Source organism: Stegodyphus dumicola, chromosome 8 (assembly GCF_044657685.1).
Source record: "Stegodyphus dumicola isolate Sdum_Otavi_A_Nest chromosome 8, ASM4465768v1".
Taxonomy (NCBI): Eukaryota; Metazoa; Arthropoda; class Arachnida; order Araneae; family Eresidae; genus Stegodyphus; species Stegodyphus dumicola.
The window spans coordinates 136733115-136758709 of NC_140775.1; the positions used below are offsets into that span (position 1 = coordinate 136733115).

General features: G+C 31.3%; 1 protein-coding gene across 2 annotated transcripts in view; it reads right to left on the reverse strand.

Moving 5' to 3' along the window:
* The window catches only part of LOC118203882 (structural maintenance of chromosomes protein 4-like), a 233953-nt gene that overhangs the window by 168790 nt on the left and 39568 nt on the right, over positions 1–25595 (reverse strand). For both annotated transcript variants that reach the window (XM_085822460.1, XM_085822461.1), the window contains exons 4-6: positions 25144–25335; positions 20197–20370; positions 3931–4095 (exon numbers count right to left, since the gene is read on the reverse strand). In XM_085822460.1, the coding sequence (XP_085678586.1) occupies positions 3931–4095; positions 20197–20370; positions 25144–25335 (531 nt within the window). The remainder of the gene's footprint in view (positions 1–3930; positions 4096–20196; positions 20371–25143; positions 25336–25595) is intronic.

The following is a 25595-nucleotide window of genomic DNA, read 5'->3' on the forward strand; positions in this document are numbered from 1 at the left end:
AACAGCAACTGCGTAACTTCTAAGGTAAGCGACCTGCGTTGACTCACTGCTTCCTCTCTTTCGCTTGGCAAAAAGGCCACACTTAAATACTTGGCGTTCGCCAGACAAACTTTGCATAAAAACCTTCACGCTTATAATTCTGGCCGGAAGTAGAAAATAAGAAGTGATAGTAAAGATTTAAAATAAAATAAACGTTAGTAAAACTTAAGATCCTTACAAGGTTAACTAAAGACATAAAAATCTTAACCAGAACAGCATAATTCAATCATTTTTAAAGCAAAATATGCACAATTTACAAATTATAAAGAAACTGAGCTCACCGAGCCGAGTAACAGAGTAGATATATATATGAAATAATAAAAGCAAAGGAAAAGCTGGAATACTCGTACATAGATCCATATTGAAGAGGAAGACTTCTGATTGCGTAGTATAGTAATATGTTGACTTTGTAATGTCTAAAGAACTTGGCAGTCAAGGTGGTTTTAATTCCATTTTTATTTTCCTGTTGACGCTTGTGACCACAATTCACTTGGCACTTAGTTGTGCCTATCTAAGAACATTTAAATTTTTAATATTATAGCAATAGGAAGCAGCATAGCGAAATTACATCCTAACAGGGTAGAGAGCGAAGTCGAAGTGTGCAGTTGTGCAAGATGGAAGCACACGAAGAAAAAGGTTTCGGTTTGAGTTAAAAGTTTCAGTTCACAATCAGTTCACATCATCAGAGTTTCAGTTCACATCATCAGCGCTGCGCAGGCCATGCGAAAAGGAAAGGTGTAGAAATGACGCAATCAAGAGAAGTTATTACAAATTTTAGAATAGAGAGGGACAATTAAAAGTTTTACCCGTTACTTTAAATTATAATTTTGATGTACATATTTTTTCCTTACATATATATATATATACTTTTGGTGCAGCCGATTGCAACCAAAATGGGAGGTGCACAACTAAATGCTATAGCAGTCCTATGTACAAAATTTCAATGTACTGAGGCTACTTGTTTTTGAGTTATGCGAGATACGTTCATATGTATCAACACCATGGAAAAAATCTCTTCAGAATTCATTTTAAATCAGTTGTATAATTTTAAGGGAAAAAGTCCTTTATTTAAAACACAATTTATTCGCCAGTATTCCACAGGAGAGTTCCAGAGATATGTTTACAGTTGTCGAAAAACTACAATAAACACGCTGAAACAATCAGCAACACAGCCTTCAGGCTATCAGGCTATAAAGGTGAAGACAGCTTCACGGTAAAGCCCTAAAATACTAAGTTCCCGACTCGGTCGATCATTCTCAAAGCTCAAGTACTCACGATCTCTCACGATACTCATGATGCACTCGATGATACTCTGCTACTCCACAACAGGCAGGGTTTTCATAGCTTTTCGCCTGCCTTTGAGAACATTCTGAGGCAAACTGGCAAGAATTCATTCCAGAATGTTCTTGCTCTGTACATGGCATATCGCCGATTTCGTCACAAAATGGGCGACTTCCCGCCAAATCTGGCAACCGTGCCTTCCTTCCTTTTTCTGCCAGCCCTAAACCCACTTTGCAGGGCAGCTATTTTAGCGCAGCTGGGCATTTTGTAACAATATGGCACAAAAAGAGTTCAGATTAAAAAATAAGAAAGAATAACACAGAAAAAAATTAAGGCTTATAAATTTAATATAGAATTTGATCTTCCTTGACTTGTACACAACATGTTAACCATAGTTTTGGAATTCCATTCCTCCAGCAATGGGGTCTTAGGGCATTTACATCACCAGGAGAAAGGATGCCTCTAGGCAACTGCTTTTTCAGGATTGTAAGTTACCTCGAGTAAAAATTAAGCGATTTTGCTGGCCAAACATCTTCAATTTCAAAGAATTCGTCAATGAGGTTTGCTTGATATGAATAACCACAAATAAAAAGATAGATCCATATGCTTCTCAAAGTCTTACATTAAACATTTTGAAGATCTCATGTCAATATCTGTAGCTCGTCAGAAATCTGCTCCTGAAAATGTGTAGGGCCCTATGTCCATCAAACATTATTCCTTCTCATGCCAAAGAACCTGCATTACTGAAATGGTCACATTCCATAATGTTCAAAGGAAATTTTTGCATTCATTCTTCCAGATATAAACATATTTAGAATCAGATGTTAAACTAAACCTCAACTCATCAGTAAAGAGAACATGTCCCAATTAATAGATCTCTTGTGTGAAGACAGTGAAACACATACCCTTGGCTTTCTAGCATAAACACCTTTTCATTAAGCCTTCTGTATGCATTCTGCCATGATACAACAGTTCCAGCGTCATCTGAAAGCTCTGAACTTAACCATCAAGCAACAGACTTATTATTATGATGGCCAATTATTGCCAGATGTCGATCTTGAGAAGCAGTTTTTATTCATTTACAATTTTGTCCAGGCCTCCTTACAACAGGTACAGAGTTCTGAAATTGTTTTCTTTTAGAACACCCACTGGTATGGCAGATTCTGAAATTGTTTCCATTCAGCACAGAGACTGTCTTGAAATATTCATGTATCTCACTGCTTCCGTGACTGGCCACCCACACAGTATAGTGGCTTGTGACTACCATACTGATTGGCCCGGGTTCGAATCCCAAAGAAGGCAGATATGTACATAAACATTAAGTGTCTGTATGGCAAGGAGACACTCAAAATATATGGTGAGTTGAAAACAATCTCAAGAGGTTGGTGGTAGGAGAGAAAGGGGTGGAAAACCTATTGGACCAACTCCCTGGGTGTTCTTCCCTAAAATTACGGAAGAACTAGATACTTAGTGCAGCAGTACCATACTTGTACAACCAATGGTGAAATTCCAGTGTTCCACCTACTTCTACCTGGGCCTGCTTCCATGATTGTCTGGCCTACTACCTAGAAATGGTCAATGATTCACCGCTTCACAGAATCCTCCAAATAATACATAAGAGCCATAACAAACCATTTTCAGTCCTTTAACATTGAAATGAAACTCCGTATTGCAGAAAACTCAGATAATCACTTTGCACAAAGTGCTTGATTCAATGTTAGATGACACAATGATCTGATATCAGAAACTGTTTGATTGCTTTGATTGAATAATGCTAGGCTTATCTTTCACACATCTCTCGCAAAAATGGAAATTGAATATTTCATGAATTTTATTATTATTTTTGTGTACAGAGAGATAAATTTGGATATAACTGTATGCAACTAGAGTGATCTGTGATTATCTAACAAAATAAAGAGTTACATATTCCTTCAGAATTTCACCTGAATGATTGAAACACCTTTGGTGGGATCTTCATGCACTTTAATGATCAAAAGAAAAATATATAAATACCGATTGTTATAATAATACTGAACTTAAAAGATTCATAATCCAAAGTTGGACAGCAAACTCAAACATCAAAAGCTGATACTTGTTAAAAGAAAGTTATGCTATTAAATTTTGCAATGAAAAGATAATTGTCTATATTGAGCTTTTACTACGGAATGAAACAATTAATTCTGGTTTTTGCCATTAATAACTAACAAAACTGAAATATGTTTTGCAACAGGTTAACAATTGATATATCTCAAGGTAAAATATTCCATCATGACAATGGCAGATCACATTACCATCCTACAGTCTTGACATTGCACCATCAGATTATAGCCCTGACTACCTTTTGTCAGATAAAACCTTCATTCAGATAACAGTCAAATCTCATATGAAAAAAATTTTTTGCACAGAAAGCAAGTTCTTTGAATGTGGAATCATTAATTTGCATACAAATAGCTATTGAACAAAATGATTAATACTTTACTGATCAAAATTATTTCAGTTTATAAAAATTGTTCTTTTCTTCACTTCCTTTCTTGCTGAAAGGGTCATAAGTAGTGTCCTCACAATCCAATATTACATTATCAGAAAATAAAATATTTTTTTAATCCTTACCTTTACTTCTTTTTCCTCTCCAAGTGTTTTAAGTTTTCCTTCAATGGTTTTAATGGGTCCAATGAAGCGACTGGAACCAATAATATCTTCAACATATTCCAGCATACCTGTTTCATTATCATTTGGACCTTTGGGCAGCATTAATGAAATCGCCTCAATTTCGCCCTGATACAAAAATAACAATTCAAGTCAGAAGCATTTAAATGATAGTACAACATTGTTACTCAATAAAAGGCTCACTGAAATAATTATTGGAAAATGGTAATGCCATGCAGGTATGTAAAGAAGATTGCAATCATGACCGAGTTAAGTGTTCCTTTTTTTCATAGCAACTGCAACTTACAATTTAAAGAATTTGTATTTAATTATAAGAATTTGTAACTAATTTTACCATAAACTATAACATTTTTAAATAATATTTTAATTTTCTAAAATACTGCCTTTCAGAAGTGACATGAAAGTGAGTCTTTTGCATAAGCAGAAAAATATGTTATTGTACTAGTTGACTATTCTATGTAGCACGAAAAAAATTATAAAAATTTGAAATTAGTAATCATAATCAGATAATTTATTGAGATTAAAATATTGTCCATGATTGTTGGTAACCAAAATGATTATATGAAGTCATTATGCTTTATGTGAGTGCAAAAACTTTTTACATCAATATTATGTTAGTAAACAAAAAATTCGGTGCATGTCTTTTGTAGTAGCATGGGTGAGAAAAATTATTTGGCATGTTCTTGCATTGCTAAAAAACAAAGAGTTGGCAATCTGCATATGTGCAAGATCATTAACAATCGAAATGGTTTTTCATAATTGCATTGTATAAATATAGAGGTTTCTCACTGCAAAACTCTATCGTGCTTACTATTTTCAATCTTTCATCAAAGGAAAAAGAAGCTATAATTGATGCTTCAGATATTATTAGCAGCAATAGCTGAAGTGTGGCTATCAGAAATAGTCTGTAAAAAATTAATTTTCTGATATGTTTGTTCACATATTTTTTTAATGAATTGCTAACCCAATTGTATTAAATAATATAATAAAAAGAATTTTATGGCATGTTTGTAATAAACTGAAAAGCCCAAACATTATCATGCCCTAGTCATTAATGCACTGCACGACCTTTGGCGTCCAAAACAACTGCAACTCGCCTTGGCATGGATTCCACAAGTTCTTGGTAGATAACTGGAGACAAGTTGTACCAAATGTCTAAGCAGCATTCATGCAAAATTGAGATATTCTGATATGGTGGCGTTTGAGCTCTAAGCTGTCACTCAATGACATGCCAAATGTGCTCTTTCCAGGTTAAGATACGGTGAGTTAGGTGGCAAGCACATTAATTAGAATTAATCCTCAAGTTGCTCAAACCACTCCAATACAATTTGAGCCTTGTGACATGGGGTATTGCGTTGCTGGAAGCAGACAACACCCCATGTTGCCCTCTATCAAATTCACTTAGATCAGCAGCCTTTTCCATTACTTTCAAAAGTACAAGAATGATTCCTTATCTTCTCTAAGCAGCAGTTAAATACCATTCCCATGCAATCACGTGCCCTCCAAGTCATCTAAATGAGTACATTTAAACCAGTCATAATAGTTTGGCTTATCAGTTGGTTGTTATGTCTTATATATTTGCACTTAATATGATAATTAATGTATATATTAAATAACTTCGGCTGAACTGTATTGTTATTTTTTTACATAAATTGTGGGCAGTGAATGCTATAATAAATACAAATTTATATTAGATTATTTCTGTATGCATATACAGTCAAAAGTCATTAATTCGGACACCCATAATCCGGACCTCAAACCTAAAAACTTTCTGCGCATGCGCCGCGTTGACGCATGCGCATAGGCGTTTACGCGTGCGCATAAGACCTTTACGACTGCGCATATGCGTGTGCACAAGCGCAGAATACGTTTTCGCGTGCGCTTTTGATGTATAACGGACGGTATAAGTTAACATTATCTAATTATCTATTTCAGTTAATGTTTCAGATTGCGTTGTTTTTAATCTTCTAATTGGATCCTGCTTATTAATTTTTGCAGACTGTTAGAGCAATTTTATAAAAAGTAAGCTTGAACTTTCGATTATGTCAAAAAGAGTTTCCGATTCTGGAGCTGCAAAAGGATCTACAAAGCGAAAGCATGTTTCGATGTCCATCAAACAAAAAGTGGAATTGCTGCAAAAAATGGATAAAGGCACATCTTTTATTTCTCTAACCTTTCCGAAATCTGTTTATCAATTTCACGCTGCTCTGTGGGGAGGGGGTGGACGTCGCGGCGCGCAATGACCTGGAAGTTAATCTGTCAGCACCATCGTTATCTTCAGGGCAGATGTTTTTATTTTATTTGGCTTATAATTTCTTATTAAATGTAGTATTTCATCTCGATGTACTCCGTCTTTGATATAATTTAAATCAAATTCCTCATCATTATAAATATCACGAATACAAATCAAATAGTTTTCTGGTTGCAATTTTCTAATTTCGGCTATGCATAATGTATGCTTTACGCATGCGTGTGTTGAAAGAAATGTTTAATAAAGTAAACAAATAAATATTAAGCTTTTTTTTTTTTTTTTTTTTGTAAATTTTGATACCCTTTAGATCATAATTGCTCATTATTTTATAAATTACGGTTTCATATTTTTAATTTTATAATTTCTGCATGCCATCTTACCAGATTTAAACTGATGACCTATAATCCGGAAAAATCGATAATCCGGAATCACTGAAGTCCCGGCGAGTCCGGATTAAAGACTTTTGACTGTATTAAATAACTTAGGTTGCATAGATATTGAATGCATTGCTGATTTATCAATTATCATAGTCAGTTTTGTTTTCATGGGTGTTTATAACATTTCGCAACAAAACACACTTTCTTAAGTCCCGAATTGCACCAACACCATTTTCATTTGCCATGGCTGTTACAGAAGACATGTACCAAAAATTCTTTTACTACGGTTACACATAAAAACTAATTTTAGGAAACAATTTATGAAAGCATTGGCAAAAGTAGCCAGCTGTTTTAAATTCTCTGAAAAGTTACTTGTCCTTTAAAAAGACAAATTAAAGGAAAGTAATTTTGTAACTTGAATTACATCATTTAGACCAGTATTTCCCAAACAGGGTTCATATACATTTCTGCACATGAAAATTAAATACTTTTAAGAAACCATTAATGAAAAAAATTAAGGACCTATGATTTTCTATGTTCTTTCAGGTGTTTTTCAGAAAGTAAGAAATTGTGTGCTACTACCATGGAGACATTTTTTATTTTGTCACATTTTTCTGGGATCTTTTAGAATCGTGGGTTTATAAATTTGACTTCAAATCTTTCTAAACTTTCCAAGCTGCAAAGTCTAAAATCCTAATGAAAAATTACCCCTACCAATTCTATAACAGCAAAAAGCAAGAAATGTTTTGAAAAAAAAAAAAGAAAAAATCGGAGGGGAAAAGTGTGAAATTAATTTTATAGAGAAAACCGATGCATATTCTGAGACTTCTGAACATTCTGAGTAATGGGGAAAACACTTACGATGAAAAAATTAAAAAGACATTTTTCATTAATTACATAGCTATTTTGCTTTTGCTAAAAACTGTTTCGTAAATTGTGCTTTATAGCATCATATCTTGCTTATTTTTCACATTCAAAACATTGTATATGTGGCCAAAATGGAACTTTATAATATGACAGTGAAAAATAAAAATGCTTTATTTTAATGTTATTTCTTAAATATAATTCCAATATATTACCATTATTTTAATGAAATTTATCCATGTTAGAATGCTCTAAAAAAATCGTCGAAAAATTACCAGATCTCGGAATTAAAAATTTTCTGTAGAAGCCGATCTTAAAATTGCCAATATGTTGATAAGTCACCAAAATTAGAACCATTTAATAAAAGAATTTACATCCCCAAAAGCGGAAAGTTGTTTGAGAGCTCTTCATTACAAAAAATGAAATAAATTTGAAATGCTTATTTTTCACTCCTTGCTCAGAGACTCGAATATCCCACCATTTATATTATAAATAGGAACAAATTATATCCCATGAACCCATTAAGCCATTCAAAAAATAACCATATTTGTCAGTGAATCGCCAAAAATATTTCTGCAAAATGCTAATTCACACTCAAAATAGCAGTCGTAAAAACAGATAGAAATTTCAGATAATTAAAATTAAGGACCTTCTGCCAATTTCGGCCAAAATTAAGGACTTTTAAGGACCAAAAAATCGATTCCAAAAAACTTAAGTACTTTTAAGGACTCTTAACCCTTTCAGGACGGGCGTCCCATACATGCATTCCCTAAGAACGTCTCTTACAGCCGGGCATCCCATCCACGCATCAGTAAAGATTGCATTCAGAGGACAGGTGATGCGTATACGCATTTTAAGGTGGAACGTTTTTCTGAAGGCCACTAGATGGCATCCTGTGTCCATTACTTTTGAAATGAACACAGTTTTAGGTTTCTGACCTTGAGTTTGATATATTCTGCTTGCTTTGGGTATTTTACTCATCAGCTGTTCGAGGGGGGGGTGGAAGGAAAGCATAAACAGAGGTGGGCTCTTTAAATCGCTGCGTGCTTATGAAAACATTCTCGTATCTGATTTATATCCAATTCCTTTTTTTATTCTATTTTTTCCTCTACTATATACAGTCTTTTAGGGTTACTGTGCGGAGTTTTTTTTACGTTTTGCATTGCCTTCAAATATATTTCTGTTCCTTCTTTTTTTATTTAGAAAAGCTTCACCTCCAGTCTATTATGGCGGGAAGGTGCTATTTATCAGAGGAAGAATATCGTCGTATGGTTAGTGAACCATTTACTAACGCAAACTAATACCGATTCATTTTCTAAAGAGTTAAAAAGTGATACTTTTTCTAAGAGTTACAAAGTGATACTTCTCTGTGCTTCGAGATTTACCACACTCGTTTTCATTTTAAATTTTGTTACTTCTTACTGTAAATAGTCTTTATTGTGTTCTTTTTATTAATTTTAAACTTTATTGATGGATTTTATCAATTAAAACTTTGGAATAATTTGAAGAGCGCTTCCGAAAATTATTTTAGAAGATAAGCAATTTTTAAGTATATTTTCATCTAAAATAAAGAAAAAAAAATGTTTTAAGGGCTAATTTTAACATATATAAGAGCTCAAGTAATAATCTAAAATGATACCAAAAATTACGATGCTAGAAGCGAAACTTTTGTTTTTTTGATTTTTGTTATAAAATTAGGCTTAGCTATACAAAACCTCCATCCTGTACGGTGACTGCCTTCGTTTCTCTTCCGTCCCGCACGAGCATCTTAAACAAAGGTGCGCCGTTGTGAAAAGGTTAAGGACCGTACGAACCCTGCCAAAAATACGTACTCCCAAGGGTACGGGAAGAGTTTGGTGGGGATACGCTTTGCACATTGCTTAGCTGCTCCTAATTCTATGTTCTCACGAGTCAGGTCAAGACAGTCTTGTGAGACGTGAGATGGTCCGGTGTGAGACGGCAGGAATATACCACACTTCGTTGCAGAGACAAATTACTTCGTGAATAATTAGTTGGTGGCTTCTCTAGGCACCTGTGTATTTTTAGCTTTTCTGCGAGTTTTTTTATAGGAAATGTTTGTTATGTGCTTTAGTAAGTCCTACTGATTTTGATTATTTTTATCCCTAACACAAGTTATGGATCGCTGGCTGAAATCTGGAACTACTACACCGAAAGAAAGTAATAATTATAGTAGCAATTAACTAACAGAAAATAATGAAATTAACGATGAATAAATTTCAATTCTGAAAGAACCTGTTAAGAAAGAAGCAAGGAAAACTCGCAAATACAACAAAGAATATCTTAAATTTGGATTCTCTTGGACTGGAGATGAAAATCAGCCTATTCCACTTTGCATCATTTGTTTTCAAAATCTAACAAATGAAAGCATGAAACCATCCAACTTAAGACGGCATTTTGAGACAAACCATAATTAGTATAAAGATAAACCTTTTTTTTTTTTTTTTTTTTAAATAAACTTAAGGATTTTAAGCAGTCTTGAAAAGTAATGTGGGGATTGACAGGAGGAGACAATAAAAAATAACAGAAACTTCGTATCGCAGTTGCTTTTAAATGCAAAACGTAGTGCAGCGGAAACCACTGGCAAAATTTTAATCAAGCCAGCAACCAAGATAATGGCAGAAGTACTGATAAAAGGACTCATTGCAAGAATTCAAAATGTTGCCCCAAATGTCACATTCACACACTGTTGCATACACAGAGAGGCTTTGGCAACACATAAAATTCCCGCTGATCTACAGAAAGTTCTGGATGAAAGCATGAAAACTGTTAACTACATTAAAAATTGTCTTTTGAAGGCATGACTTTTTTCACAAATATGTGAAGAAATGGGAAGTAGTCATACCCAGCTTCTTTTTCATACCGATGTTCGTTGGCTATCTCGAGAAAAAATTCTAAATCGAAAGACATGAACTTCAATGTCTTCTTGATAGTAGATTTGAGTTGAGAAATTATTTACATGACTGGAATTGGCTTTGTAAACTAGCATACTTAGCAGATATATTCTCTGTTTTAAATTGCCTCAGCTTATCAATATAATGCAAAGAAATTGCATTGTTTCATGTTCAAGATAAAGTTAATGCTGCCATCGCAAAACTAAATTTATGCCAAAAGAGAGTTGGTGATGGAGAAGTAGACTCGTTTCCATCTCTTCATGAGTTTATAACAAGTACAACTACTAAAATTGATGCTGATATTCTGAAATGCATAACACAGCATTTGGAGAGTTTGTAAGTGGAATTGAAAAACTACTTCTCTGATTTAAACAAAAATATTGAATGGATAAGATATCTGTTTAACATTAACACGACATCCATGCCAGAAGACTTGTCGCATGCGGAAGAAGAGCAATTGTTGGAAGTGGCTTCAGGCGGATTCTTTAAAATAAACATAAGAAGTGTACTTTAACGTCATTCTGGTTACAAATACATGTGTATCTGGTTTTAATAGAAAAAGTTCTGAAATACATCTTCAATTTTAAAACTTCATATTTGTGTGAAGCTGCTTTTTCAGCATTTGTAAACACTACCTTGGAAAAAAAGGAACAGACTATTGGATGTGGAACAGCTAACAAACCAGGGAACCAAATTATGACGATCTGTCATCTCAACACAAAGAATTTCATCCTTCTCATTAATCCAAATGTTATTTATAACTTTTATTTATATTTTATCATGAATAATTTTATTTTTCTTATTAGTTTGTGTATGTCACAAAAAAAGAAATAAATATATGTTTTGATTGTTATTGAAATACATCCATTTATTTTTGACGAGGGGTACACATATGTCAAAAGTTTGGGAAACACTGATTTAGACTATGGCAAAGTACACAAGGCTTATCTAACTAAGAGAAGATATGTCTTCATGATGGAATTTTTTTTTCAGAAAAACGGGCTTGTATTCACATTGCACATGGGGAAAACCAAAAGAAAAACTTATGCGGTCACCTCACTCACCAGAATTAAAGCCTAGGTCAAACTGCCAGTGAGTTCCGTGGTTTTACTGGTTAGCCACTTGCGGGCTGCTCATTTTGTGAAAACAGATGCAAGGAAATTAATGTTGAATAACTTTGAACAAATCTAGTTAGGAAGCTTGGATTTCCCAAAGGACATCATTATTGAGTTTTTGAATAAAAATAAGGACCCTCACTATCTGCCAAAATTTAAGATATGCTAATAAACAGGACTGAAATTTTAAATAATTTTTTTAATAATTTTTGAAATGCAATGACAAATTTTATTGAGTTATAAACTCAACTGTAAAAACTTAGCAATAACCTAGAATATTGGAAACATCCTTTGTTTGTCACATTATTTATTACTGTCATGAATGTTCATCAAAATCGTCAATCAAAAACATACATCTTTATTGTATAATACAATTTCAGCTGTTATTTATGACTTCTTGCCAGCATGACGGTGATTTGAGGATAACATTTTTGAAAAATATGTTGTCTTGCAAGTTTTCCCGGAAATGCTCTGAATTCTCCTAGAGATGAGATTTTTTTCCCCCTTTTCTTGTGGTGATGTTCACTTTTAGTCGCGGATTTTGAACCGAAAAGGAAAATAGTGGATTTTTAGCCGAAAATTTTGCCTCTCACTTAAAAAAGCACGTGCAAGTAACCCGATCCCTATCAGCTATAGCCTGACTAAACAGTTTCCTCTACTCGAAGTTATCCACATGTACAACTGCACATTTGGCAATAACTTTCTAAACTTGGCTTCTATAGAGCAATCGAACAATGGTAAAATACAATTTATATGAATTTAACCATGTTTAAAATTAATTATAATTTTAAATTAAAAAAGCAGGTAAGAAGTAAGTTTTGCTCCACTCTTTCAAGCATGAAATTACCTGATAATGGTGAAATAAAATTCACACAGATTTGAAAATTATTAACAATAAAATGTAATTTAAACTTAAATTGAAAACAACAATCTTTCATGTCAATTCACTTAAAACTGAGAAACAACAATAACCTTGCATAGCCTGGCTAATCGGTCCACCACTTATCGAGACTATTTAAAATTGGACTGACTATAAAAAACTAAATACATACAGAAAAGGATAATTGGTCCCCCCCCCAAAAAAAATCTTTTTCATCCTTCCTGTTCTTCAATAAATAAAATGCAATTTAAAAATTCAAATTTCTTTATTATGAATAATTTTTAAAAATATATACTTATAATTTCATAGCCTAGAAATTTCAAGATCGATGTCTGCAGATGTATCTTTGGCCTTTCATTTCTCTGTAGCAACTAACAGTGTCATTTATCATTCAGCTTTAAAATACATTCCTGCTCTGACAAAGTTTCAATCACTGCAGTAAATTTTGATAGCTGTTTTGGCTTTAATAATAATAACAATGATAGTTATTCAATGGTGGCCCACTGACAGCTGCTGCAGTTCAAGAATGAGGCCTTAGCATCGGTATACACATAAACAATGGGGAACCCCAGGGGGGAAAAAAACTGAAATATGCATTATATCACATAACTTTAAAATCTTACAAAAAGAGTCTTGATTATATAATGAAAGAAAAATCGATCACTTGTGCGTTAAAATTTATTTTGTGTACTATTTTCTTAGAATTTATTTTAATTTGTACGAAAGTGAATATGGTCTATCCAAAGTATTACTGTACATAGATTTGTAAAGCCCTTCTTTTCTTATGTTTATAAACAGTAATTAATTTTTTTTCAGCTAGGGTGAAATTTCTATCATTAAAATATTACTTTAAAGGACAGTAAACAAAGGCAAAGCTTCCAAAGTTTATTTTTAACGGATGGTAACTAGATTTAATTTGATGAAATGAAACTTTATACCATGCATTTTAAAACTTAATTGTTTTGTTTATTTAACTATGGCAAAGCACACAATGACTATCTGCCTATTAAAATGGGGAAGGATTATCCACTTAAAGGAAGGGATAATTTCAATATAAATGAAATCAGTTCAATCTTTCCAAGCAACAATCAATTTGTAAATAGTTTTTCTTGTTACCAAACCAAAAAACAAAAACTTTTCACACAGGTTAATACATATACGTACGACATCTTGCTTTAAATTTAATGTAATGTAACAACTTTTTCTCAATATCAATAAAAAAATTAACTTGGCAATAACATATTGTGTCAATTATCCTAAAATGAAATAAAAAAGTTGCCAACAGCAGCTATTTATTTAAAATATATACATTAACAAAACGTTTTTGACATACAATGATGCATGCTTTTTTCAACTTCAGAATATGACCTTATATAATATTAATATGTTTAATGTTTGGCAGTGCTATTTTTATTTCGTATTTTATAAAACTTCTAAAATTTTACTAGCAAACTCTACGATTTGAAAGCGAGCAGCGGTGACGCTTCGAAATAAAGCATTTTGATCTTCAATGACTCCTGAGACTGTTGCCACTCGGGAAAATAAGTGCGAAAATGAGTTTTTTGAGAATTGAATCAATATCTCTGCTGATTAAAGTCATTCGAAGATGAGAATGGTCGAAATGGCTTTCCACAAGTTTTTCAAATCCAAAGGGTACCTCTCTCAAAACTCAATTCCCTAGCGTTGCGGAGGAGATCATGCCACAAACAGCCTTGCACATATTTTAATACTTCAGATAACCTTTATGAATATAAATTTCAGGGTAGAGTATATTAACATAATATTTGAATAACAAGTAATAACAATGAGATACATATCCAATAAGATGAAATCTTGCTCAACAGTGGAGCATCATACGGAACTCGATCTTCTTCATGTATTCTACCTTCTTCGCGTATCAAAAAATTATTTTTTTATACATTATAAATAATTAGATCTTCCCTATTGAGGGATAACAAAATGTCTCTTTACGACAATTTCTAGTTATGGCTTGGCATTGTAAAATTTCTGATTTGAAATCCAAATCTGTATATCAAATAATCTGGAAAACGATTCTTCATAAATCTGTTAAATTCTTCACAATATGTTTGTATGATATTCATTTTTATATTTTTCCATTTCCAGTAGTGCAATATCTGGAATACATGAACAATATTGCCTTTTTCTAGAAGATGTTCTATTATTTCCATGATTTTATTCAGTAAGATATATTGGTAGAGTATATGTCCTAACGTATATGTTTTTTTATGCTGCTTCGATAGTTAATGTGTAGTCTATAAACAATTTCTCCAAAGTCCAGAAAGGAGATTTTTTGTTTTTTGTTTATTACCTTGACTTTATTTAACGCGCTATGCATTTTGAAATTATTATACGCACAATAATGTTATAAAAAAATTACATTACTGATACATTAAAAAACAAGAGTGAAATATTATAGTGTGATACAAGTATATAAATAGTGTGAAGATATTTTCCTTAAATTTTAAATATATTCTTCATAAATAAAACGGGATACTGCTTATTACAAAGCGAGCCTCATGCAGCTCTCCAGTTTGCTGGAGTAAGTTTTTATTAATTATAAAATTTCCAACCATACCACAAAAAATTATGATCAAAACTTATCAGTGATTTGCATTTTCAGTTTGTTTGCTTAACAGCTTATGGCAAAGCACTGGCTTCCATTCATGTTACACATGGTAAAAACTCCTATGCAACCAGCTAATTTGAGAGCTTCGCATTTTCTGAAATGATGAAAATTTAATAAACTGAAATACACTTTTGGAAACAGTGCTGCTGCAAAATGTGCAAAAGGATAAGTCGATCTTATTCCTCAGAAATGTATTTTTATTAACTTTACTACGCAGTCTTTTGAGTGGCTTTCTCATTTTATTGGAATGCTTTACATAGCTAAAAAAAAAAAAATTGTGTGCATGCGTGTGTTCGGGCAACATTTTTTTCTAGTCTAATACACTGATTTGCCCAAATTTTTTGCTTGTTTAGTGTGTAATGTTTCTAACAGATAGCGCTAGTAATCGAGTAAAGTTAGAATTGCAAAACAACTGGTTTCAAGGTTAAGTTTTACTAAATTCTTTTACGCAAGTAAAGGCACAAAATTTCTTTTCAGTAGCTCGGTGTTCCAGCTACTGCAAATACTATTTCTTTTAAATTTGGAGCTAAAATAAAAGAAGAAATGAATGATAATGAGATACTCCCACTGATAAAAAATTGAGACCAACAAGGCAATGAATGTTTTGTGTGTTGCTCGAAAAGAAACGATTTTGGAAAACGAGTGAGAAAAGAAACACAATATTTTTGTCCTGATTGTGATGTTGGACTAAGCTTGTCTCCCTGTTTTAAAATTTATCATACAAAAACTGAACTTTAAAAGGAAAATTAATGTAATAACAATAAAACATTTTAAATTCTGACATCTATTTTTGTAAAGTGTTCTTTCCACTTCGCTTACTTGTTCAAAAAAAAGCCAACTTTAAGGAAAAATGTGCTTTTTACAATAAAAATAAAAATTAGCATAAATTAATAACTTCAACACTTGTAATAGTTCTGACTGCTGATTTGGGTTTATATAATGAATTTCTTCATAAAAATGTTTATCAAAAATATACTTATGTTTTGTCATAATATGACAGAATAAAGAAACTGTTAAGTGGTTAATGCTGATTGCAATTTCTGTGCTAATACTGAAATATTATAAATATGACATTGAGCTAAAAGATCAGAATGCAGCTATTTGCCATACATGCTAAGCTTGTTGAATCATTTCCTTTTTTAAATAACAATTAGAAGTCATAACACATATCAATGAAACAATTTTCATATTTTCTGCTATAAAATATAATTTAATAAAAAGCCATAAATTAAAATGAAAATCCTTCCAAGGATAAAATATGAAAGCTTTACTGTTGTCTTACCGCTTTTTTTTTTTTAAATAGTTTGTTGAAGACAGTAATATCATCTAGCTAAATAAACTAATTAGTGAAGGAGTTATTTATAAATTCCCGCATTTTAGTTTTCCTTAGCTTAATTTGTCTCTATTTTTTTTTAAATCAGAGTTAGAAAGAAAAACATTTTTAGTCTTTGAAATTCAATTGTATTTCGCTACTTAGTTCTTAAACAAAATCACATCAAAATAAATTGCATACTTGCCAACTTATGACACTCAAAAATCAGGAGATTTTTCACAATGTTAAAAAGACTTTTTAAATGATAAAAATATGGTTTTTAATAATGAACTAACTTTAAATAGTTAAAAATTCTTAAATGCAACCAACATAAAAATACCTTACACATAAAAAACATTTTATTACTTACATCGTTTAAGAAAAAAAAAGACACTTTAATTAGTTTTCGTACAAATCTTATGAACAGTGGCCGATTTTGCTTTCGTTAAGAAACTTCATAATTTTGTTCATAGCAATTGCCACGTAGGCCTGCTTTCGCTAAATAAAAGTTTTTCTAATGTGTCATCACTAATATTAGATCTAAATTTAGTCCTCGTTTTCGCAACAACACTGAAAATCCTCTCACACTCTGCATTACTATGGGGAATTGTCAAGATGGCCAACATAATTCTAGACAGTTCACTACTATATTTTAAAATTCCATCACCACCTTTCAGTTTTCCAATTAAACTCCACTGGGTGACAATCCTAGCTGATTTTATAACTTCATCCAAGTTTTCTAATTGTAACTGCAAAATTGCGACTGCAATATTTATCAATGGCAACATCAATATCATCATCTTTCATGACTAAATGAAGTAACACAGAAAATCTGTTCAAAAAGTACCTTATATCAGAAAAAGATGCATTTGCTAGAGCAGAAACATCAGCAACTTTAGCATGCAAAATCACTTCATCATTGACTGGAAATTTATGTAGTATATAATCACATACTCAACAGAAGTATCTTCTAACATGAAGATAAAACTTATTTTTGTCTTCTTCTGAAAGTTCTTCCACTACTTTTGTAGTTGCAGCTCCTATTACCAAATCTTCATCTTTCTTCTGATTTTCTATTTCACCATAAATCACATCACATATAGAATTACAAGACGAAACACAGACTGATTTTACAAACTTTGATAACATGTCTTTAAACAGATCATAAATCATTGATTGCAAAACATGAATTAATAGAATTCTGCTTTGTAGAAGTGTTAAACACATCAAATTATGGCAAAATGAATTGTAAAAAAAAGCAAAAAGCTTTGTTAAGGTCTGAAGAAAAAAACATAAATATTTGTTCTTCACAAGATAAACTTACAGTAATTGGAAAATGTTTTTGTGTGTTGAGCAATTTTTTTTATTTTGAGAGAAATCTGTATCAGCTTTACGCTTATATTTTGCAGTATTATTTTGAGAACTGCCAGTTGAATTGCTGAATGGTGCAGAAATTACTTTATTTTTCACAAACCTATTTTTAACAATGGAAGTAGTAACTACATCTCCATACTTTAGGTATTTTATAACTTTCAATAGAGCCTTTTATCTTAACTCTCGAAGCATTTAATTCTTCTTTAAAAAATGCAAGAAGTGGGTTCCATTGATCGAGGATTCTAGATAAGCATCTCTTTAAAAACAGCCAGCGTGTAAACATGTTTCAAAAATTTTCTCATTTCAGAATTATGCAGCTTTTGGAACTATTTCAATTTTCCCTTCCTTTTAGAACTCCTTTCAAGATAATAATAATAAATATCAACAATGTGTTCATCCACATTTATTGGTAAAAAAGCTGCCCATTTTCCAGCTGCTAAATTTAAGAGGTGACAGGTACACCTCATAATCTGCAAATCTGAATTTTCCTTTCTTAAGATGCCTGCAACACCAGTCTTCACGCCTACCATTACCGGTGCATTATCAGCACCAAGTGCTAAGCAATTATCCAGAGGAACTGCATTTTCTTTTAAGGTTTTAATAATTAGCTGTGCTATATTAAAGCCTGTCGAATGTCCTTCTAAAGTGGGGACAGAAAGTAAACTGCACTCAATTTCTGATGACTCTGTATTAAAAAAAGAAACAACAATTGGATACAGTTTTGAATCGGTATTATTGCTTCCATCTGTAGAGAGGCAGAACGAAGCTGTTTTATTGCAATCAATAACTCAAGATTCATTTTTCAAACCCATTTCTTTAACAATTGCACCAGTTTTGGTCCTTGTACTTGAGTATTTCTTAGCGATTTCACTTTCGGTAAACAATTTTCTAAATAAAGCTGCAGCGTGATCCGATGCATTCAGTGGCACGCTGTGCTCCAGTAAAAAAGTAGAGAACAGACATTCTGCATTAATAACTTTTTGGTCCTTTGTTTCCGAAAAAAATTAATTTTTCATTTTTTTCAAAACAACTCATGTTGTCCTTGTGTTTTTGTGTACGCACATGTTTGAGAACATCCGCCCTTCCACCATGCGAAATCGAAAAATCGCAACGACAGATGGTACACATCGCAAATTTATTACATTTTGATGAGGAAATAATGGAAGGAAAGTCAACTGTGTACGATTTTTGAAACGTACACGAGTATTTCACCTTTCTCGCAGACATAACAAAAGATGATAATTTCTAAAACTATTTCCCAAAGGCACGTATACTCGCACAACTTGGGACAAGATGAACGAAATAACTAAAGAACATCCAAATAACAGCCTTGATCTTACTTTGTGCTCATTGGGTAATATATGCCAGATGACACACAGTGGAGCTCGATGACTACTGGAGAACTATAGAACAACGCTTCTGGATACGTATGCTCTCACTCACAAAGCAGAAATTCTCATCTGATTCGCAAGGTTTTGTTTTAGATATAATCTAGAGAAAATTCAATTGCTTTCAGACATCCAAAATCCTTTTTTTTTTTTATTTTTTTTTTTTTTTTTTTTTTTTTTTTTTTTTTGTTTGTTTGTTTGTTCATATAACGAAGTATTAAGCCAAATTCCATAAAAATCATGAATTTTAAGAATAAGAAAAAGTCGGGAGAAATATATTGTAAATCAGGTTGGCGGGAGAGAGGTCAAAAATCGCAACTCTGAAACGTAATGTGTCTTTTTATTATTTTAATGTCAATTTTGATACCAAGACTGCAGCCCATATGCCAACAATGCAACACATGTGGGAGCACACAAAATGGAGGAATAAGTGTTAGCAGGGTGAAACACGTCATCATTTTGTTTGCTTATGACAGCTCAAATGAAAGCACCAACTACAAGTTACAAAAAATAAAAATCTACCATATGGTATTTAGAATGCACTGCACCCAATATCCACCAGACGCCCCCCCCCCAAAAAAAAAGTGCTGAAATATTACTTGTGCATTAGTGAGTACCAATAAAAAACAAGTATCAAAATAATTCTCACAAAACTTAAGAAGCTTATTTAAAAGCTTTGGGTAGAAAAATTGCAAATAAAATAACAATTTCATTAAATAACGGAAGATAAAATTTTCCTCTTAAAAATTATTAATAACATATAAAATGTAATTATATATATATATATATATTATTTTAATTTTAATTTTAATTTTAATTTTAATTTTATTTTAATTTTATTGTATTTATGTTTTACATGTCTAATGATTTGCTTTTCATGTGTATTAATTTTTGAAAACGTCTTTAACCTTTTGGAGCAGCAGCTCTTGGTAACTTTTAGGCGAGCTTTCTACAATTTTTATTTTTTACTTATTTTGCAGCATATTGCGCAAGATGTTTTCTTGACCAAAATTGTTATTACTGCTTTGCTTGATAAATTATATATATATATATATATATATATAAAGGGAAAGGAAAAGATTTTTATACCTGTAATACTAAAAAACGACAATGAACCAAATCAATTCCATATGCACTTAAAGTACTTTGCAGATCTGAAAATCTAACCCGTTTATTACATATTTCATAATAGGAAGTTTCATTTGAAAAAACAGTCCTTGAAAGCGTAAATCTTGAATCAGGAAGCACTGTATATTTATCACCCTAAAATGAAATTTAAAACATATTACAACAAATCTAAAACCGTAACAAACTACACAAAGATAGATAAGAAAAAATTCAGGTGATAAACTAATTACTAAATGAAAAATAAAACCCTCCCATAAATTTTAAAATCACATGGTTATCAACCCTGAAATATGAAAAACTAGGAAGAATCTGATAGATGATGATGTGTCATTTCAAATGTGATGATGTCATTTCAAAAGACGTCTAAACTGACTTAAATTCGCTTTACAATGCATAGTACTAATATTGTATAATCAGGTTATAGAACTATTTAGAATGTGATTATGTGTAAAACATGTTAATATTTAATTATAAATTCAATGTTTTACTTATAACATATAATCAGGTTAACTACTTAAAAATTGATTCTGTGGTGGTTTCGTTTGGTTTATGAGATTACAGCAAAGCCTAGAGGCCTATCTGCCTAAGGTAAGGGATCCCTTCATGGAGAACTTCCTACGGAAAACTGACTTATATACACATTACACATGGGAAAAAACAAGAAAATGCCCATTTTATAATTTTCTTGCACATTTGTACTGAGAAAATGTAGAGTAGGGAAGAAAAGCTTTTATTTAGGAATGTATTTTTTACCATAAGGAAAATAAAATTAATGTTTAATGTATATACCAGGGGTGGCCAACCTGCGGCTCTTTGAAGGATTATTTGTGGCTCCCGATAAATGTACCCGAGTTCCCTTTTCATTTTTGTGTTATTATATTTTTAAAAATTATTATCATTCCGTTTGTGTTTCAAAATGTCTTTTAAATTACTGACAACAAATATGAAAGACTAAGTGCAACGTTGTAACAAATTTCCTTTCCGTCCAAGTTAAGAATGAGATAACTCATCAAAAAATGTACGACGAACATAAACAGTGGCGTAACAGTTCTGTTCATCGGATTTTCTTCCCCTTCGACTGCCTCATGAATTATGAGACGTGAATTTATTCATGGTATGTAACACGTGTTGTTATTGTTTAAATAACACAAAATTTGTATTTTTCTAAATTTATTTATTTATTTCCAGTTCTTTTAAAAATATGATGATAGAGAACGAAAATAAAAAAAGAAAATAGAAGTTTTAATAATGATTGGGAGGATAATTTCTTTTTTATTGACAATAACAGAAAAGCATTACATGTTATTTATAATTCTTCGGTCAAAAATTATAAAGATAGCAATTTATGTTGACATTATGAAATCAATCATGCTCAGTTTTCTAATTATAGTCAGTTTAATAATCCATCAAATTCCAGATTAAGATCAGATAAACTTGCTTCTTTAAAATCAAATTTAAATACACAACAGTCAGTTTTGATGACCTTTAGCAATCAAGCTAATAATGTGGAAGCCAGTTTTATTATTGCCTGGAATATTGCTCGTGCAAAAGGCCCATATTGAGAGGGAGAGTTTATTAAAAAAACTTAAAAAATGTACTTAAAAGTTTTAGATCAACATAATGCAGCATTGCACAAAGTTGTTTCACAAATTCCCATCTCAAGACACACAACTGAATGATTCATAACTGCAATTAATACATCTCTTGAATATAATTTTAAAATGATTTAAAGAATTGTATTGTATTCAGCTTAGATCTTGACGAATCGAAAGATATTACAGATCTTCCGCAACTGGCGGTTTTCATACGTTTTGTTTCACCTGACTTCGTTGTTAAAGAAGATTCCACGATGAAAACTTTTGATGTGCCTCTTAATAAACTTGTAAGCATTGCAACTGATGGAGCTCCAGCAAGGCTGGGTAAAAAAAAATATCTTATTGGGCTTTTAAGAGATGACTCTCAAATTCCATAATTCATACCAATTCACTGCATAATTCACCAAGAAATCTCGTTAGAAAATATTTAAAATATCCTGATGTTATGAAAACAGTGTTACACATTGTAAATTACATTTGCACCAATGCAAAAAATCATCTACAATTCAAAAATCTCCTTGAAGAATTAAAGGACGAAGAACTTCCAAATGACATTAATTTCTTTTCCACTGTTAGACGGTTATCTAGATACAACATATTGAATCGATTTGTAGATTTGTTTGATCCTATAACTGCATTTCTAAAAGAAAAGGAAATAACCTATTCAGAATTCAGAGTGGTTACAAGATTTAATGTTTTTGACTGATGTCATGGAACATTTGCAAACACTGAATTTACAATTGCAGGGGAAAGATAAAATAATATCAGACCTCTCATAGTGCATATTTAGTTTTCAAACTAAATTATAACTTTTTCAAAAGGACATTAAAAATAAAACATTTTGTCATTTTCCTCGAATTAAAAAAGTTTGTTCCAATATTAAACAAGAAAAACTCAACGAGTATATAAAAATGCTAGAAGGAATATTGACGGAATTCCAAAATAGATTTCAAGACTTGAAATATTTAAAATTGTCTCTTCATTTTTTTCTGAATCCATTTGAAATTAACATAATTCAAGGTGAGTTTTCCATTTCTAATATAATTATGACCCAAAAAGCATCTGGAGAATTAGAATTAATAAAGATGCAAGAATATCAAGCTCTACAATTAAAATATAAGTCTACGTCGATTACTGAATTTTGGAAATTTGTACCAGAATCAAAGTATTTCGAATTAAAAAAGGCTGTTTGTCGAATTATTTCAATATTCGGAACAACGTACTCATGTGAATAATTTTATTCCACTTTAAAATTCATGAAATCCAAACACCAATCAGTATTAACTAACCAGCATCTCAAAGAATTACTGAGAAGTGCTGTCACCAATTATTCAACAAATTTTAAAGAATTATCAAAAGTAAAATAAATGTGTTTAATTTTTAATATTTAAATCCAATACACATATTTTATACTTTTATTTGTATATTTTCAATAAGTATAATTTCTGTAAAAAAAATTAATACCTTTTTTGCATACCTTTTAAATACGTATTTAATTGCGCCTTGCGAAAAATTTCAAATTTTGAAAAATGGCTCGGACTATCAAGGAGCTTGGCCACCCCTGGTATATACTATGGTGTGGATAAATTCAGTGATGAATTATTTATTGATGCAAAACAAATTAAATGCAATTATTAATTGGCTTACAATCAGTTAAATCTTCATAAAAGTTCAACAGATGTCTACAGAAGATTGAGATAATTCATATAAAATTTAACAAAAAAAATTATACTGAAAATCAGTAGAAGTGAAGGAATGGAATTTGTAGAAGTTTCATTAATTCAATCGCTCTAAAATATATTCTTTAGTAGAAACTAAAATTAAAAACCAGGACATTTGGTGATCTGCCAGGAAACCTAAAGATGTGATGAAAAATCAGCAAATGTTTCAGTTACAACATCAGCTTAAATAAACGAAAGGAAATTTTTTTAATTAATTTCTTTCCTCACATACATGGGGATATTAAATGCCTTTGATTTTCATGAAACAGCTCCAATGTTTTATGTTTATTTTGTTTCATTTGATATTATTTATTATATTACTTGACAATGCTTGTTCTCTTCTCAAATGACATAAAAATCTACAAGTTCCCCTCCCATAAAATGTAACTATCTAAAACATACACACACACACAAATTAAATGAATAAATAAATAAACTGAAATTGTTCAGATTTTAATGATTACCTAAAATGGCCCTTTAAGTTTCGTATAGTTTATATGTAGAATTATTGATAACATGGCACAGGTGGAACTGTGAGTAATTTATACGATATTAAATGAATATGCATTTAGACTAACAGGGGAACAAGCTTCTGTATATTTAAAAGAATATACAGAAAATATATAATGAGATATAATTCCATAAAAAAAATTATGTTGTTAATTAGATATATCATGAATTACATTCATTTTCATTTAAATCAATCAGATCAAAAAGTTAAAAATATATATATATATATATATATATATATATATTATTTTAAGAACAGCCGTTGCTTTTAAATAGTTTAGTTTTTTTAATAATATACAGATTTTTGGAAATGGCAACAGATTCAAATGAAAAGTGAAACAGCAGGTTACAATGAAAAAATATGTAACTATAAAGATATTTAATGTTTTTAATTAGGTATATCATGATTTAAATGCATTTTTAGTTAACTGAATCTAATTCAAAAGAAAAATTATTGTAAAGTAATTCAAAATTAAAAAAATTTTTAAGAACTGCATTTATTGCTTTTAAATAGCTTAGTTTGTTCATCAATAACAGATTGATAAATGTCTCATATTTTGATGAATGGAAACAGACTTGAATGAAAAAATGACACAACACAAAATTATGCTTCCAGACTAACAACCCATTTGGACTTTAAAGAGAAGGGGGGGACCTGTGATAAAATTATTTTTATCACTTTCTCCCAGAATCAAATATTGATGAGATTGCAATATGAAATTTTTAATCATAGAAATTACCTCCAAATGAATGCACTTGAAATAGATGATAGCGACACAGCAAAAACACATAGACAATATATATCTAGGTTCTGATAGGCAATTCCTTCTGCCATTACTCAGTACCATTAAATTAAAAAAATTCATTAAAGGCCTTCAAATTTTTAAATTTTTATGCATATAAAACATGCCAGATATTTAGCCAAATAATCACTAAATCCAGTTATAGCCAAATATTTGGCATTTACAGTCTATATATGTATACTAGATATCCGATACATTTTATAATAAAAAGATCAATGCCATTAAAATATATGTTTATTTTTCAATGGAAATGAAACTTTGTTATTTAAAAATACATACCTCATCTTTTATAGTTGCAAAATTCACAGTAACAGAACAGCTGTTGCAATTTGGATAAAGCTCACTTTTATGAATTAGTTGACTAATTTTCTTGGAACGTATCTTTTGTGATCTGCGACCAAACACAAAAAGTAAAGCATCGATGACATTTGACTTCCCACTTCCATTTGGTCCAACAATTGCAGTAAAATTCTAAATAAAAAATAGTTTTTAAAAATCTCTACAAAATGGTAAAGGTATTCAATGAAAGCTACACAATGCACCACTGTTTCTAAAACTGTGTTGCACAGAGCCCTGGGGTTCTGTGAGGATCACTCAAGGGTTCCACGAAATTAACGAGCTTTTTGTTTTTCTCATAAAATTTACGAAAGTAACTTAAAAGTAGCAACAAAAATTAATGCCTCTATGAAATTAAATTTAAAAAAAAATAAAATAAAAAACCAGAGAATAAG